Source organism: Castor canadensis, chromosome 5, assembly GCF_047511655.1.
Source record: "Castor canadensis chromosome 5, mCasCan1.hap1v2, whole genome shotgun sequence".
Taxonomy (NCBI): Eukaryota; Metazoa; Chordata; class Mammalia; order Rodentia; family Castoridae; genus Castor; species Castor canadensis.
This window is the reverse complement of record NC_133390.1, coordinates 71,101,132-71,119,077: the sequence shown is the minus strand read 5'-3', so window position 1 is coordinate 71,119,077 and position 17,946 is coordinate 71,101,132. Positions and strand designations below refer to the sequence as shown.

Below are 17,946 nucleotides of genomic sequence, written 5' to 3'. Positions count from 1 at the left end.
TACCTCTTTGACCCCTGCACCTTCCAACTCCCCCCCCACCCAGCCCTACTTCCCAGCCTCACTCCCGTTCTGTGTGCCTGGCCCCTAACCCTCTCCCAGCCTTACCCCTCTCCATCCCCAGGTTGGTCCGGGAGGTGACAGGGGTGAACGTGAACATGCGCGTGGGGATTCACAGCGGGAGAGTACACTGCGGTGTCCTTGGTCTGAGGAAGTGGCAGTTCGACGTCTGGTCTAACGATGTCACTCTGGCCAACCACATGGAGGCTGGCGGAAAGGCAGGGTAAGTGAAGGCCGCAGAGGGCCTCGGAGACAAACTTAGCTTCACGCTCAAGGGACTGTCCTGAGGAGGTGGGCTGGGATGGCTAGAAGGCACTTTGGGGGTTAGTGTAGGCAGGGCTGAGATAAAGATTCCTCTACCTGGGGACTGCAGTGGGCTAATACCTCATACACATAAGGCCCCAAGTCCCATCCACAGCACCAGAAAAGAAAAGGAAAAAAAAAAAAAAAGGAATGGAGGGAGGGAGGAAGGAAGAAAGGGAAGAAGAAACTCCTTTGCTTACCAAATCAAATCACCCCACACTCTAGGCAAGATGTAGAGAGGTGGCTTAAGAGATATGACAGGTAGAGTCAAGTTCTAGAGGAGGGAGGCTAATTCCCGTGGTAGCCAGGACACAGGAGGTGAACTGCCAGCTGGATGACTGGTAGGGTTGGGACAGGTGGAGGGAGGTGTGGTTGGGAAGAGTCTGAGGGCTGAGGGACCAAGGGACCAATATGATGAAAGGCACGGATGTGGGAAGACACAGTATTTTCAAGGCCTAAAAGTAGGGCACATAGCCTTTTAGGGACAAGTAGGAGAAATAGTGCTTATGGTTAAGAGGGGCCTGGATACCAGGCTGGAGATTTGGGCTCAGACCTGTGATCAGCAGGAGCCACTGCTGGCTTCTGAGCAGGAGTAAGGTTTATAAGACTGGATGCAGTGTTCTTCAGACATGCTGACAAAAGGCCCATGCCAGGTGGGGTGTGAGATAGTGTGGGTGCAGTGGGTATGAGCTGGAACTGGACTGTAAGTGCCATCTTGCTAATATGACAGAGATGCAGTGAAGAGTTGAGCTATGCATTTGAACCAAAGTTTGGGGCCCTGGGATTTGAACCAGAGTTGCAGTTTGGGTCTTCGTGGGACTTGGAGTTTCTAGTTCACATTTTCTGCCCTTTCTACCTGTAGACGCATCCATATCACCAAGGCTACACTCAGCTACCTGAACGGGGACTATGAGGTGGAACCAGGCTGTGGGGGTGAGCGCAACGCCTACCTCAAGGAGCACAGTATTGAGACCTTCCTCATCCTGCGCTGCACCCAGAAGCGGGTCCGTGAGCCAGGGCCTGGAGGGCAGAGGGCCGGGGGCCCAGGGCTCAGTCATTTGAGAAGGGCCATTCTCTTGGCTTGCTGCTTCCTTCTCTTTTTCCTTTTCCATTTATGCAATGTGGCTCCTGCAAGAGTAAGCCAGGCCTTACTTAAAGGCTGGTGACAAAGAAGGAATATTTTTATTCTGCTTCTGTTGCAAAAATGCAACAAGTCTTAGCAATAATGAAGTGAGCAACATGCCTCAGAAGGCCAAGGAAATCTGCTAAACAATGCATTGTAGCTTCACTTCTCTTTTTCTTCTGCTTTTTACTAAGTGGATATTTGTCTTCTCTCTCTCTCTCTCTCTCTCTCTCTCTCTCGTGTGTTTGTGTGTGTGTGTACATGTGTGTGTCTACCTTAGTCTATGTCTTTATGGCTTTATTTCTTGAAGCTCATTCCTTCTCCCCTTTTCACTTTCTAGTCTTTTTCTTTTCTTCCTTTGTCTCAGCCCACACTTGCCAGAGTATTAAACTGAGTTATTAGCAGACTTCACCGTTCTATTTTTAATAGTGCCATGTTCTATGTTCTTAATTTTTAAAGGGGATGAAGAGAACATTTTCTATTTCTCCCTAAATGAAATGCCTTTTACTCTGAGTCTTCCCATTGAGTTGATGTGTTGGTCAGTGCCCTTTGGTAGAAGGCACTTTCCTTTCTCACCATAGCTGTGAGAATAGTGCAGACAAAGTCTTGGGTGGAAGACTTTTATTTCTTTTATTCATATGTGCATACAATGTTTGCGTCATTTCTCTCCCCTTCCCCACCCCCCCCCTTCCCTTAGTGGTAGATTTTTAAGAGGAAGCAGGGCCAAAAGGGCAATGCCAACCCTGAGAGGGACATCAGAAAGGCACCTTGCCTTGTACCTCAGGTCAGGAATTCTGGCTGCAGTTGCCTTTGCAGGGAGCTGCATCAGATCCCTCCATGAACAGCAGAAAGGGATGGGAGGATTCAGGGCACTTTGGGGAGAGCACCTCTTGGCCTGGCAGGCGTATTATAAACACTTACTGGTTCTTTGGCCAGAGTGTGAATGAACTGAAATCCTCCCAGCCCCATCTACATCTCTCTTTTCAGTGTCTGGTCCACAGGGCCTGCAGCTCACCTTCCTGCCCTGAGTTCTTGGTGCCTTTTTCTCTAGTTGAGAAGTGGCCCAGAGGAATGAAGTAGAGGTGGACAAATAAAGACATTGACAGCCCCTTCCAGTAGTGTCAGCTGAAGCAGGTTGAGTGCCACTCATCGGCCATCCCTATATCTAATGAGGGAGGCAGTAAAGGGAGGATCACCTCAGGCCTCCCAACCCTCCACCTCTGATAGTCACTTACATGGAAAGACAGACAGACATAGAGATGCTAGGGAGAGTGTTGGCCAGTAGGCCTATGCTTTGTTTGTGTATTTGCAGAGTGAGGTCAGGATTCAGTGGGTCAAAGCTGCTTTCTAGGCAGCAGGGGCATGTCCTTCTATGAGGGAAGTTGAGTGAATACTGGCATCCTGGGTCCCTTCTCCCTCCCTCACCCCTCTGGGTGCCTTCAGTCCAGGCTCTGCCCATCTCTAAAGCTGTGGGCAGAGCCCCCATTCCAATGACTACAGCCTTCTAGCAACAGGGTGGGATGCCCAGGTTGGGAGCTGGCCTGGCTGCCTGGGAGACCAGACGTGAGGCTCCGCCCTCCCACAGAGTACCCTGTGCAGGTTAGGGGGAGAGAAAAAATAGTGCAGGTGGCAGTGTATCCATTAGGCCTTTGGAAAATTAGGCTGTCCTGGGCGGGGTGGGGAGAAGAAAGTGACATTGGTTTTGGGAGGCTCCAGGATAGAATCTTGTGGTGAAACTTATAAGGACAACTCCTTGCACCCATCCCCTTTGTTTTTTCATAAGACCAGCTCTCATCATCTGTGCTCCCCCGGGCCAGCCAGGGTTGCTGTGGGAGTTTAGAGGGTTTGGGATGCTGGCGTGTGGGAGCTCTAGGATCTTGGCAGGCCTCAGGGCTCCAGGGCTGTGCAGATTAGTGAGGGCAATTGCCTCTGTTCCTGCCTAGCCAGGTGTGTGTTCCTGGGAGGAGTGAGTTTGGGCTCCTCATGGCCCTGCCTACGGGCTGATGCATCTGTGTCACTCTCTAGAAAGAAGAGAAGGCTATGATTGCCAAGATGAACCGCCAGAGAACGAACTCCATTGGGCACAACCCGCCGCACTGGGGGGCTGAGCGCCCCTTCTACAACCACCTGGGTGGCAACCAAGTGTCCAAGGAGATGAAGAGGATGGTGAGTGGCTGACAGGTGGTATGTGGCAGCATGCTCCAGGACCACGGCCTTCTGTGGGTGTGAAGGCTGCCCCAGCCCCTTAAAGATTCCCCTGAGCAAATCTGGAGAGCCATGGAAGGGCACGGACATGGGGTCATCCTCAGTTCGGACTAGAAACTGGAGCATCTGATCCTATCCTGGGCACATGCCATGACTCCTACTATCTTGCAACCTGGGGACAGAGCAGCAGTGCCCCTTCCTATGTCCCTCTCAGCAGAGCTTGCTGTTGCAGGCTGGGAGCATGCCCTTCCAGACAGACTAGGGGATTCCGCCAACTGTCTCTTGGCACTGGCTGTTGAGACCCGAGGAAACTTGGTGGGCAGTAGATTGCCAAGCCCTCTTCCAGCACCTACTGCATTTCCCAGGCAATTGAAGTCATGTCTTTTGGCCCAGTTGCTCAGAAATCATCCCAAGGCTTTCTGACAGGTGCCAGGTGATTGACCCTTTTGCCCTCTGTGCTGAGAAACAGCCCTGTCCCCACTAGCTCCAGCCTTCCAGTGGGAGCTGGCAGGCCATGCAGAGCTGTCATCTCCATCTCAGGGGGAACAGGTGCATGCCTCAGAGGACAGGTTCCCCAGCAGTTGCCACACATATCAGGCCAGGCTAATTCAGGACACTGGGCTCTAGAGACAATGGCAGAAAGATGAGCTCAGGTAATGGGATGAAGAGGAAGAGGATGACAGGAAGCCACTACAGCAGCATTCACTCCTTCTGTCAAGAGCTTGGCTTCCACCCCTCAGGGACACTGCTTAGCTCACAGGCACCTGGTTCCCAGGCAGAGTTGCTCACACTGAGGGAAGACTGAGCAGGTTGGTGCCAGGAATGGGGTGTGTGCACACTTTGTGAATAAGCTGGGGCAGGCTGCCGGTGTTACAGTAACCCAAGTTCAGAATCTGTGGATCAGATTAGTTTTAGATGGAGCAGAGGGGGCAAGGGACAGATGCCATGAGACTTTAGTAGATAGGCTAGGGCCCGAAAGAGGGAGTGGGCTGAGGACTGAGTCATTCCATATCTTGCCAGCTAACAAGTAGCAGATGATGTGGGTTTAAGGACATGCACAGGAGGAGAAATGAGCTGAGTCTAAAACTCCATTTAAAACTTTGATATCTTTATAAGCAGTACTATAAGGGAGAAGATTGGAGAGGCCAGCCTTCCCACTTGGATGTCTCCAGTCCTTGGCACTGCCAGTGTGGGCTCTGGCCACCACTTTCCGTCCCCCAAGGGCCCTCCACAAAGCAAAGAGCAAGTGGCCAACCCTCCCTGTTATCATCTCAGCTCTTTATTTATTTATTTTGGTGAGATTGGGATTTGAATTCAGGGCTTTGCACTTGCAAAGTAGGCACTTTACCGCTTGAGCCACAACTCCAGTCCTCCTCAGCTCTTTAATAATCTCTTGCAGACCTTGTGCCCTCATGACTGGAGTGGTCAAGGAGGGTGGCAGTGGGAAAAGGAGGGGAAGACAGGAGGAAAGAGGGAGGTGAAAAGGGATCTGGAGATGGGAAGTGGGGAAGGGAGGGAGAGGAAAAGGAGGCAGAAAAGTGGAGAGGAAGAAGAGCAGCCAGCAAGCAGGAAAGGAACCCAATGATAAGCCAGGATCTTTGCTAAAAATCCTTGAGAAGTCATTTGTAGAGACACTTGGTATATGCTGCGTCTTTGTTCATCTCCCAGTCTTAAAGCATGAGGACTGGTTTGGCAGATGTATTCATCATTGTTAGGATAAGGAATCTTGGAAGAATTAGCAGCAAGAGCTGTGATAGGATAGGGACAGTCTGGGGAAGGAGGCTGCTGCTGCTGAGGCTGCAAGGTATTAATTGCTTTGCCCAGCAGGGAAGGGCAAGTGTGTAGAACAGGGTCTGGCAACTTCTATAACAGCCTGTGGCTGCCTGTACTGACTAGGGACCTTTGTCCCCTGCGGACACTGTTACCAAAGCTCAGCTTCCTGTCCTCAACTCAACCTGTCCAGTGTGAGTCTCTAGGCTGAGGATGGAGATGGTTCTAGCAGTGGTCATGTGGGCTATTGGCATTTGGTGTTAAACTTGCCAAAAATCTTTGAGAAAGACACACAAAAGCAGATCTTTTACCCTGATTTCAGTATGCGGGTGGGCCTTTTTAAAAAATAGCCTATAGAAAACAGCGGATGAGGATCTGATGAAGCAGTAACAGCAGTTAGAAAGTTGCTGACTTGTGGTTAGCGGTTTCATTATTTTGAATCTTTGTCCAACTCTTACGCAGCTATGCCGGGCTAGGCTGGGGCATGCATGTCATAGGTCTTTAAGGTTAGTTATTAATAAAAGGTTGACAGTGGGAAGTGAGTGGACTGAGCTCATGTGACCAAGCCAGAAAAGCTCTGCCTACTCCCCTGGGACCAGCAGGCTGGGAGAGGTGAAGTAACCCTTGTCCTAGCACTAGTGAGCAGGGCTGAGATTACACCTACCTGTTTGTCTGTGGCTTGTTTTGTTTTATTTTGTTGCTGTGTTGGGACTGGAACCCAGAGCCTCATACGTGTTAGGCAGAAGCATTTTCTGCCCCATTATCAGTGCACCCCTCCAACCTGGCACTGTGCTATCTACACGGCATCCCCTGTGCCTAGAATGGACCCAGCTTCATGCTCAGCACAGGAGGGAAAGGCCCCCTACATCCACCTCAGCAGATAAATAGGCTGGTTGAAAACACTTCATGATATTTCTGAGCTGGAGAGACAGGTGTTCATATAAGATAGCACAATTGTTCTTTCTGGAATAATAAGCCTGTTGCTGGATCACTTATGGATCTCAGTGGGTCAGCACCTCAGGGCAGTGCCCTGCAGAGAGCTCACCTGCCCGGCTTTCCTGCCTGCCATACTGTGCTCTGAGGAGTCTTGTCCCCAGACAGAGCACTCACTTGAGTGACACCCCCCTCCTGTAGCTAAGACTGGGAGGATAAAGTGAGACAGGTCTTGCAACTTGGAGGGAATGCCAAGTGATTCTCAGGACAAGCAGGGGGCTCCGGCTTGACTGGGCAGATAATCAACCAGCCATTCAGGGCTGGGCCGGGCACCTGGGAACAGCTCAGAGCCAGTGAATGGTCACTTGGATGTACCTCCAGAGGCTGCCAGGACTAGGAACTCTCAGCGGGGGTAGAACAGAGGCAGAGTCTCTCAATGCCATGCTGACTCCACGTCTGAATCAGCGCTTGACAGCTGTGGCTCATGGAGAAGAACAACAGTCCCTGATTCTGTGTTGTGAGACCGTGTCCTGAGTGTGAATGAAGACAGGAGGACCCACTTGCACTTTTGGTTCACTCAGCGTTTGCCAAACTCCATGTTTGCCTGCCAGTGCTCCATGCTGGGCCACAGAGTGTAGGGGTCATCCCTGTCCTTGTTCTGACAACCTAAGCCTTTTTTGGAACTGCCAGTCTAGGGACTGCTTGTCACCCCCACTACCTCCTGGATTCTGTCCCATTCCCACTGGAGGGACCCTTCATTCTACCACAGCATGTCAGACCCCAAAACATAGATCTATCTCTCTGTGGACATCACAGAATAACTCTAAGTAGGGCTTTGTGTCTGGCCATCAGAAGCCCACCCTCTCTCCCTCTGCCTGTGGAAATAAACAACAGAGCCCACTCACACTGTGCCGTTTGTCCCTCACCATCTGAGTTCTCAGCCAACTCTATACTTACAAGAATGTATTGGTTCTCAGATACCAAAAAAAGCTGCTCTAGGTAACCACAGTTGAATCTTTTAAGTGCAAAGTATTTGAACTCTCACGGGTTTTTTTGTGTGCTCGGGGTGCGTGTTTGGGGGAGGGGGAGTATGGACATGTGTGAGGGACTGAGCAGCTCAGCAAATTCTGATTTTCACGTGAGTAAGTGGCAAAGTTGGGGGGAGACCCTCTGAGCCCAGGAGCCAGCAGGAGGGGAGAAGAGGTTGGGAAGAGAGCCGAAGGATTCAGGTGTGGACAAGAAAAGGGTTAGTCACATGGATTTGCCTGCAAATGGAATGAAATTACGGCGCACCCTGGCATCTGGCACAGACCCTGTGCCTCAGGAAGGACTTGGTTGGGTTCACCAAATGAAGGGAGGTAGGGAAGAGGGTTGCTGCATGTCTGTTGCTTTGGTCCACAGCAGAGAGCAGTGAGCGGGTGCCACCAGCTAGCCCTACTCTGGTGGTCTCACACCCCTCACTCTGTTCTTTTCTAGGGCTTTGAAGACCCGAAGGACAAGTGAGTAATATGCCCTTCTTTCTTCCTGCCCGCTCCATCTTGGGAACTGCTCCAAACCTGCTCTACCACGTGGTTTCCCCATGCTCCATGGAACCTGATCCCACAGACAGTCTCAGCTGAGAGTGAAAGGAGCCCACCCGACATGCGACAGATGGTCAGCAGCAGTACTAGACTGGCCAAGGCAGCCCAGGAGGCCAGGCTACTCAGCAGCACTGGGCCTCAACACAGGCCATGTCCCTTTTACTACACTACAGTACCTATACTACACAAACTCACAAACACATATGCACACACAGGTGTGCATACAGAGCTCTCTTAGGAAAATGTGGACCTTGCACACTGGTCAGCAGGGCTTGACCATGCCTACCACCCTCTTCCTTCTCCTCTGTTTCCCAGAAAGTCCACTCAAGGACCAGGCTCCACCCTGAGAAATTAGGTTTTAAAGTTCATCCTAAGATCATGAAACCTGCTTCCCAAAAGACCTGAGCCTAGGTCAGTGGACAGGTGGGCCACAGTCCCTGTGACAGGAGGGCCCCCTCTGATCTCAGCCTTAGTTTCAGGGTGCAAAGACAGCTGGAGAGTACAAGGAGCAGAGACTGTAGGGGAAACGATTAAATCTTCAGTAATGATCCACATAGTAAAAGTCACATTGCCAGCAGTTTGGGACTTGGGCAGCTTCCTGTGCATGTGTTTAGAGTGTGAGCTTGGGCTCCTGGCTCACCTGGTCCCAATCCCTGCTTCCCTACTCTGAGTCAGGGCTGATGGTGGATACCTGCCAGGCCTCTCTGGTCAGTCCAGGTGGCCATGCAAAGCCAGCCCCTACGACAGCACCCCTGTTGGTCAGTCTGTGTCTGTGCCCCCTGCTCCCCAGGAATGCCCAGGAAAGTGCAAACCCCGAAGATGAAGTGGACGAGTTTCTGGGCCGGGCCATTGACGCTAGGAGCATCGACAGGCTGCGGTCTGAGCATGTGCGCAAGTTCCTCTTGACCTTCAGGGAGCCTGACTTAGAGAAGAAGGTATGGCACAGGGAGAGGGGTCCAGGTAGAACCATAACCAGGGGAGTAGGACATAATACGGGCAATAGGATAGCTTCCCCTCCCTCCAGCACCAGGGAAGGACCTGCAGGAGCAAATCCCCACCTGTGTTGCTGCACTGCCCAGGGGGCTTCCTTGGTTAGAGGGGATAAATCTTTACCTCTCTTCACCTCAGTTTCTTTATCTAGAAAATAAGAATTTTTGATACACTGACCTCAGGATCAGAGTGAGGATTAAATGAAGTCTCTCTATATAAAACACATAAAACAATATCTGCCACATAGAGGATGTACAAGAAATATTGGCTGCTGTTTGTACTGTTATTGCTGTTATCACTGGGCCACACAGCTGTTTGGGGCTCACCGGAACCTCCAGGTGTTAATTTGGAAGGTGCAGCCAAGCTCCTCTGTCTCATCTCCTTAGATTGTGAATGAAACAACTGAAGCTAGGTATGGTGGTGCATGCCTGTAATCCCAGCCACTTGGAAGGTGGAGGCAGAAGGATTGAAAATTTGAGGCTAGCCTGGACAAAGTTAGCAAGACCCTATATCAGAAACAATATAAACAAAAGGCTAAGGGCCTGGTTCAAATGGTGGAGCATGCTTTGAGGCCCTAATACTGGAAAAAAAAAAAAAAAAAGGACAGAGAGAAAAAAAAAAAGCTCACATTCAGAGCAGTTGGGTACTTGGACTTGCTCTAGGCACAGGCTGTCCCTGGTGTTTAGATGAAACAAACTTAATGTGAGCTTATAGTTAGCGTTAGATGAATCAAGCCCAATTAGGAGAGCAAAACTAGGGAATGGGAAGTGGACTGATTTATATACACATCACCATTGGGGTGACTGTGCCAGCTCCAGCTTCCATAGTGTGGCTGGTTAGGGTCATGAAATGGGCTGGGTGACCCTAGACAAGTCATGGAACCTCTCTGAGCTCCAGTTTGCTCATCTCTGCGGTAGAAATCGCAGCATTCCTGTGCCTACTTCCAGGACTGTTGTGAGGATGATTGGAGATTAGAGAGTGCCGGTTAATTTACAACTGTGATCATTATGTATTACTCCTGACACTGGGGCTGGCCTGGATAAACTTTGCCATATGACACAATTCCAGTTCCTCTCAGTTGCGCTTCCGTAGGCACTGCCTTATGGGCATTTGGACTGGTCACGTGTGATCTAAGTCCAGCTCTGGCCCCCAGCTCTTCCCTGTCCTGGAGTGTGCTGTTCTAGGTGGCTGGGGCTGACTCATCTGGAGCAGACTCGGTGCCTCTGCCCCTCACCCTGTGCATCTCTTTTCAGTACTCCAAACAGGTGGATGACCGATTTGGTGCCTACGTGGCGTGTGCCTCCCTTGTCTTCCTCTTCATCTGCTTTGTCCAGATCACCATAGTACCCCAGTAAGTAGCCCCATCCCTCTTGGGCTTCCTCTTCTGTGGCTCTGAGGTGGAAAGGGTGGTCATTTAGGAGGGTAGAGAAGGAAGTCTGGGCTGAACCTGCTCAGGCCAGGACACAGGATTCCTAATGTATCCTCAGTGGGACTAGGAAGTCAGGGGACTCACACCTTTCAGGACAGGGAGGTGAAGTGCTCATGCTGGATGGACGACTTCTCACTGGGTGCTGCTTAGTCCACAAGGGATCCCTTTTCATCACTTTATCATCTTATCCTATTTAATGCACACTTTCACTGCCCAACTGTTTCACTCAAAGTATTTGCAGGCTGGCTTCTCTGTGACCTTTGGATCTTGCAAAAAAAAAAAATCAATACATCTTCAAAAGATAAAGGTTTCTCACTACTGTAGGTCTTTCAAAAAATGGACTTCACAGGTTCTGAAGGCTTTTCACAAAGAGGCACTCCTGAACTCTTCTGAGGACTGGCTAGGTCAGTGTGAACACCTGTGGCTTCCAAGGGGACAAGTGGGCAGTGGGACAAGCCAGGTGTGGTGGTACATGTCTGTAATTCCAACTATATCAGTGGTCAAAGGCCAGCCTGGGGTAAAAAAGCTCAAAACCCTATCTGAAAAAATAACTAAAGTGAAAAAGACTGGAGGTATGGCTCAAGCCATAGAGTACCTGCCTAGCAAGCACAAGGCCCTGCGTTAAACCCCAGTATCACAAAAAAAGTAAAATAAATTTTAAAAAAGTGAATAGTGGGCTTTTGGGAATTAACTTTAGTAAATACTCATTCACGCTGGAGCCATGCCTAGGATAAAAACAAATGTCTATGTATGTGTAACATCTGTCATCTATGTGTGTGTGCCTATACGTATACATATTTAGGTATTTTACTTTTTATTACTAAATCATTTGCACACAGAGATAAGGAATATTATCAACCCATCCCCTAGATAAATAATTGTTAATATTTATGTCATCTATTTTTTCTGATTTTTTAAAAGTAAATTTAAGGACATTTGCCCTGAAAAAAAGATACCCATTTGAGGGACATTTTCCATCTTAACATAGTACCTTGTACAACAAATTAACACCAATTCCTTATAATCACCTGACACCCACATGTCAAATTTCCAAAATTGTCCCCCAAATGCCTTCTGTTCTTAGTTTATTCATAGCCAGGCTGTACTCAAGATCCATTGGTTGCATGTGGTTATGTATTCTAAGTCTTACTTAATCTGAAGCATCCCAAGCCAGCGCCTGTTTTTCCACTGTAGACCTACTGAGAAGTTGCAGAAGTTGTACGGAGAGCTTCTGCCAAACTTTTGTCCAGTTTCCAGTAATGCTGACAACTTCCATAACTGCAGTGCAGGGATCACAACCAGGAGTCTCACACGGGAACATACCACTTGCTCATCTACAGACCTGATGCTAATTTCATCAGTTTCCCCTTACTGCCTCTTGTCTGTTCCAGGAGCCCCACTGCCTGGGATCCCACACTGCATTTAGTCATCTTTTCCAGTCTGTGACAGTTCCTCAGCCTTTGCTTGGCACTTTTGACAAGTCCTGGCCAATTAATTTGTAGAATGTTTCAATTTGGGTGTGTCTAATGTTTTCCTGATCAGATTGGGGTTGTGCATTTTAATGGGACTCCTACAGATGTGATAACATGTCATTCTCAGTGTATACCGTCAGAAGGCATGCGACAGCCACGTCTTATTTCTTAGCCCCTTTTATTTTTATGTCACTGTTGAAGAGATGCCCCTTATGTTGGTATCCACTGTGACTGTCAGAACACCACAGGTGAAAACTAGACGCTGGCAGCTGGCTCCACTGTGATCATATAGCTAAGCCCATTCCCCCTGCACTAAAGCTGTGCAGAGCTTGAGGGGTGGTGGGTCCTGTTGGTGTGGAAGCCCATTTTTCTGTATTTAAAAAATAAAAACAGGAACTATAGGTATCAACAAGCAACCTGGGGGCCAACAGAGTGGCTCAAATGGTAAGAGGGCTTGCCTAGCAAGTATGAAGCCCTGAGTTCAAACCCCAGTATCACCAAAAAAAGAGAACAAGCAACCTGGGCTGTTTGTTCTATCGCATCTGACAGTCCCTTAGCATAATCCTACCCGTTCACCACTTTCCTTTCTCTGAAGCATGGCTTGGAGGCTGCCATGCCAGCTCCCTGCTCTGTCTGCAGTGGCTCCATTCCCTCCTCCAGCCATAAGTGGCTAAGGCATTGACAGAGGTCATTTTCCAGCCAATCTGTCTCTAGGGAAGCCTTAAAAGCCACTCTAAAGGTGGATTTTCTCTGAAGAATTCTTTTCTCTTGTTCCATTTGTTGAAGGCAGCTAAGTGCTGCTGTTGTAGAAGCCAACAAAGGCACTGAATCCTCACAGGGGTGTCCACTGCTGCCCAGGTCCTCTGCTGGCCTGCAACCCAGCAGCCATGCCTGGCATCCAGGCCGCTTTCCTCCCTCACAGCCTGGTAGGATGGGGAGCGGGAGGTAGGTGCCCTGTGTTTCAGCAAGCCACTGTTCCAAGAGTGGCGGGCAGTTCCAGAAGAAAAATCACTTGTAGCTCATTTGTCTGGGCTTCCTCGGTGGCCCATGATTTGCCTCCAAAAGAAGGAGCAGGAGACCAGCCACTTTCCTTGTTGAAATAACTAGGAATGGGAGAGTAAAAATGGAGCAGGATGGGTGGGGCTTAGCAGTGGGGAGGGGACAGGGGCTAGGAACTTTGTCCTTCTGAATGTACTTATCACCGTGTGTCTCAAAGAGTAGCTGGCCAGACTGCTGACAAACGCATTTCTACACATGAAGGCCATTTGTCAAACCCATTTTCAGTCCTCTGTTATTTATCGAGCCATGAATGACAATGTGGAGGGATAACTGGGCAATTTTTAAAAATTGATTTTTCCAACTTAAATGAAGCACTGCTGTGAACAGCTAAGAATTAGGCAAAATATTCCTTGGGTGTTGCCTGGGTTCTCTGCTCAGCTCCCTGTGGGCTGCTGTTCCACCCATGAAGGTGGCTGGGGGTGGGAAGGGCAGGAGCAGCAACTTCAGGTTCCCATCAGGAGCTTTCAGAGCCCCAGAGCTGCAAGGATGGGCCTCGGACCTGTGGCCTGTGGCCCTGGCAGGATAGGAAGTTCAGCCCATACCTGCACACGGTTTCTCCTCTCCTTTTCCCCCCCACCCCAGCTCCCTGTTCATGCTGAGTTTCTACCTGACCTGTTTCCTGCTGCTGACCTTGGTGGTGTTTGTGTCTGTGATCTACTCCTGCATAAAGGTGAGTCCCCCTTATACCTCAGCCAGCACCTTCTTCCTGCTCTTCCCAGCCTGCTGTAAGGACCACTTCCAGTACCTGAGCGTCGCCCAGGTGGGGATGTGGGGGTACACCATACTGAGTCACCACTCTCCACTGGCATTGGTGGCAAGCCAGACTGGAGGTGGGACTCTGTCAGTGCAGCCTTGTTCTCATTGGCAGCCTTAATTAGCCCTTGTAAATCTTTGCATCAAGAAGACACTGTCATGGCCATTTCTGTCACCCCTTGGTATCAGGTGGGATGATGGGAGGGCACCTAGCCAGAGCCTAGTATGAAGCAGTGGTCAGTGAGCATTTGCTGAAAGGAATGAGTATGTAGGAGACCTGTCTTGACATGGCCTTCAATGGCTCCAGGTGGTCTGGAGGGGACCTCAGGGGCCCATCGTGCAGATAAGGAGTCTGGCCCTAGAATAGCTCGGAGTTCAGATGGGCCACACAGCTAGCTCAGGTTAGCAGCATGATCCAGGGCCGGGACCTGGCTTTCTGTTCTATGTTTTTCTCCCACGCTTCTCTTGAGCCTGCCTACAGTATGTCCCTAGGTAGCACTTGATCCCCCTGTCCCAATCTGTCTGTTACAGAAATCACTCTGATTCCTGTTTACCTTGCCCACCAAGCCCTTCCCTCCCCTGTGTCCTTCACCAGGCAGTCAAAGACCTCACCCTCCAAATAGGGCCCTTTGTTAGTCTGTTAACTGCTTCATCGCCTCATGGTCAAGGTCTTGGTGGACTGGTTGTCAGATCTGGAAGGGACCTGAGGAATCATGTCGTTTGGCTCGGCCTTCCCTATGACAGGTTCAGAGTGGACATCTGGACACAAGCTGGGTTAAGTCTTTGTGAGAAGCTGAGCAAATTGCTGCCGTGTGTTGTAGGGTAAGCCCTGGTCCCCGCCTCTCCACCAACACTCCTTCCTCAGTGCCATGGCGCTGCTGCTCTGTTGTTTAGTCATCTCCTCCTTTGGTCTTGCTGAATTTTTTGTTGTTGTTGGATTTTTTTGTTTTTGAGACAGGGTCTCACTCACAGCCCGGGTTTGCCTCAAACTTGGGATCCTTCAGCCTCCCAAGTGCTGAAATTACAGGCACGCAGTACCATGCCTGGCTTGATCTTGCTGTTGTTAAGTCCCCGAGCCTGCTTTATCCCTAGCAGACTTTCTGTATCCCACAGCTATAAAAGGACTTCAGATAGTCACTGTACCCAAAAGGTGAAAGTAACCTAAGTGTCCATCAACAGATGAAGGATAGATAAAACGTGGTATGTAACTGCAATGGAATATTATTCCAGCACAAGAAAGAATGACATGCTGTTACATGTACAACATGGATGAACCTTGAAAACGTGCTGAGTGAAAGATGTCAGACACACAAGATCATGTATTGTATGACTCCACCAAAGTGAACCATCTAGAATTAGGCAAATTCTATCACAGAGATAGAAAGTAGATTGGAGGTGACCCAAAGCCGGTAGAAGGGCAAATGAGTACTTATTGCTTAATGGTACGGAATTTCTACTTGGAGTGATGAAAGGAATAGATAGCAATCATGGTTACACAACACTGAATGGCACACTTGAAAGTGGTTGAAGTGGCAATTTTTATGTTTTACATACCTGTTTTACCACAATAAAAAAGTCGCAATGAGCCAGGCATGGTGGTACATACCTGTAATCCCAGCACCTGGGAGGCTGAAGCAGAAGGGTCAAGAGTTTGAGGCCAACCTGGGATACATAGTGAGACCCTGTATCAAAAAGATGCAAAAAAAAAAAATCACAATAATCTAAAAAAAAATTTGTTTTACAGAATCCCAAAAGGAATATTTCTTTTTTACAATTATGAATGGAAGCATGGTTGTTTGTTTGTTTCAGAGACTTAAATGACCTATTCAAATCAGAATGAAAGCTACATGGAGTCCATCATTTTTTAAATTAGGATATATTCATTGTACAGGAGCAATTCATTGTGAGAATTCCAAATAGGCTTACACTGTACGTTGGTTAGATTGCCCCCACCATCTCTTCCCTTCAACCCACTTAAAGCAACTACAAGAGGTTTTACTGTTCTATTTTGTAGATGAAGTCCATCAACCATATTCCCTCACCTTCATCTCCTTCATTTACCACCCCCCCACAACATCCCCCCCACACTGTACCTGTTTTACAGTCCCGTTTTTCATTATTAATTTCTAAGTTGATGTTCAAAGTGGTTTTTCCATGTGTGCCTGCTGTGACTATACTTTACTTTGGTCTGTTCAACCCCTTCTATTACTGTCCCTTATCCCTTACCTCCCTCCACCCCATTATTCAACAGCTTTCAATACATATCCTTGTATCCTCTACCTTCACTGATGTTATGGGTTACAATATTATTAATGTTCTGTCATTCCCTTTTAATTATTATTATTTTTATTTTTGTGGTACCGGGGCTTGAACTCAGGGCCTTGCTCTTGCTAGGCAGGCACTCTTCCACTTGAGCCACTCTGCTAGCTATCATTCCCTTTCCTTTCCCTCCTTCCCTGAGTTCCAGAGCGTATTTCCATTATTACGAATATGTTCTACATATACGTTTGTATATGATCACGTTTGTTTTTGTATATGTTTATCTTTTTGATCTATCTTCCACATATAAGAGAAAACATGCAGCCTTTGTCTTTCTGAACCTGACTTACTTCACTTAACATGATGCCCTCCTATCACATCCATTTACCTTCATGGTGTCATTCTTCCTTATGACTGAGTAGAACTTCATTTTATTTGTATACCATGTTTTCTTGACCCACTCATCAGTTGTAGGGCATCTGGGTTGTTTCCATAACTTGGCTGTTGTGAACACGCTGCGATGAACATCAGTGTGCAGGTGCCTCTATGTATCCTGACTTACGTTCCTTTGTATATATGTCAGGAGCAGGTCTGTTTTTTAGCTTTTTGAGGAATCTCCATACTGCTTTCCATAATGGTTGTACTAATTTGCATTCCCACCAACAGTGTATAAATGTTCCTGTTTCGCCACATCCTCACCAGCATTTGTTGTTTTTGCTCAGGCAAACGGCCTTTTTAACTGGAGTGAGATGAAATCTTAGTGTAGTTTTGATTTGCATTTCTTTTATAGCCAGGGAAGTTGAACACTTCTTCATGTACTTATTGGCCATTTGTACCTCTTCCTTTGAAAATGCCCTATTTAATTCATGTGCTATTTCTTCATTGGGATGTTGATTCTTTGGGGGTTGAGTTTTTCTGAGTTCCCTGTAGATTCTGGATATTAGTCCCTTATTGGATGAATAGCTGGTAAAAATTTTCTCCTATTCCGTGGGCAGTCTCTTAAGCTGGTGACTGTTTCTTTTCCTGTGCAGAAACTCTTTAGTTTGATGCAGTTCTATTTGTTCATTCTTTCTCTTAGATGCTGAACCATTGGAGTTCTATCTAGGAAGTTGTTCCCTATGCCTATACGTTCCAGTGTATTCCCTATGATTTCATGTAGTTGTTTCAAAGTTTCAGGCCTGATATTAAAATTAAGGTCTTTGATTTAGTTTGAGTTGATATTGGTACAGGGTGAGAGATAGGGTTCTAGATCAGTCTTCTACATGTGGACATCCAGTTTTTCCAGCAACATTTGTTGAAGAGGCTGTTTTTCTCTATTGTGTGCTTTGGAGTCCACCTTTTTTTTTTAAACTAGAATATAAACTTCTCTTTTCCTGTTGGTGTCTTTAGTAAACCTGTGCTGTCCTGATCCCATTCCATGTGATCTCCCTGATTTTTACGCATCTCTGTGGACCAGAGCCTCACCTAGGCTCTGCCTGCTCTGGGCATTGCTGATGGAGCCTCCTCCCTTCCCGCAGCTCGAATGCAGCCAGGCCCCACCTTACTGGCTTTCCTTCCTACCACTCTGCCCAAACCTCTGTGCACAGTTGCAAAACTAGGGTCCAATTGTAAACCAACACTCCTTACCTCCTAGGAACTGTCTATCTTGTGGGGACTTTACAATTCCCATGCTTGCCTTCCTGCCACATTTTGTTTCTTAAGGACAAGATTTGTTCTTGCCATACATGTGTTCATTGAGAGAGGGAGAACTCCATTCCAGGAGACATAGTCTAGGCTCTCCTAAGGCTTTCAAGTCGGACAGTCCAGGGTCCAGCTTCCAGCCATGCTACTTTGAGCTGTGTTTTTTGAGACTCTAAGGTGGCTTTTATTAGACACATTTTGCTAATGAGGAAACCAAGACTCAGGGGTCAGGTAACTTCCTGTAGGTCCCGGAGCCTAGAAGTGGTTAGAGCTGGAATTTAAACCGAGGTAGTTCTTGACTTCAGAGCCCATGGTCCTTCTCTTCAGGACTTG

At 48.3% G+C, this 17,946-nt stretch overlaps 1 protein-coding gene across 2 annotated transcripts in view; it reads left to right on the top strand.

Annotated features, from left to right (window-relative positions):
• Positions 1-17,946, top strand: part of Adcy5 (adenylate cyclase 5) — a 145,524-nt gene that overhangs the window by 103,568 nt on the left and 24,010 nt on the right. For both annotated transcript variants that reach the window (XM_074073290.1, XM_074073291.1), the window contains 7 exons: positions 122-280; positions 1,223-1,364; positions 3,509-3,649; positions 7,868-7,890; positions 8,762-8,906; positions 10,215-10,312; positions 13,504-13,591. In XM_074073290.1, coding sequence (XP_073929391.1) covers positions 122-280; positions 1,223-1,364; positions 3,509-3,649; positions 7,868-7,890; positions 8,762-8,906; positions 10,215-10,312; positions 13,504-13,591 — 796 coding nt within the window. The remainder of the gene's footprint in view (positions 1-121; positions 281-1,222; positions 1,365-3,508; positions 3,650-7,867; positions 7,891-8,761; positions 8,907-10,214; positions 10,313-13,503; positions 13,592-17,946) is intronic.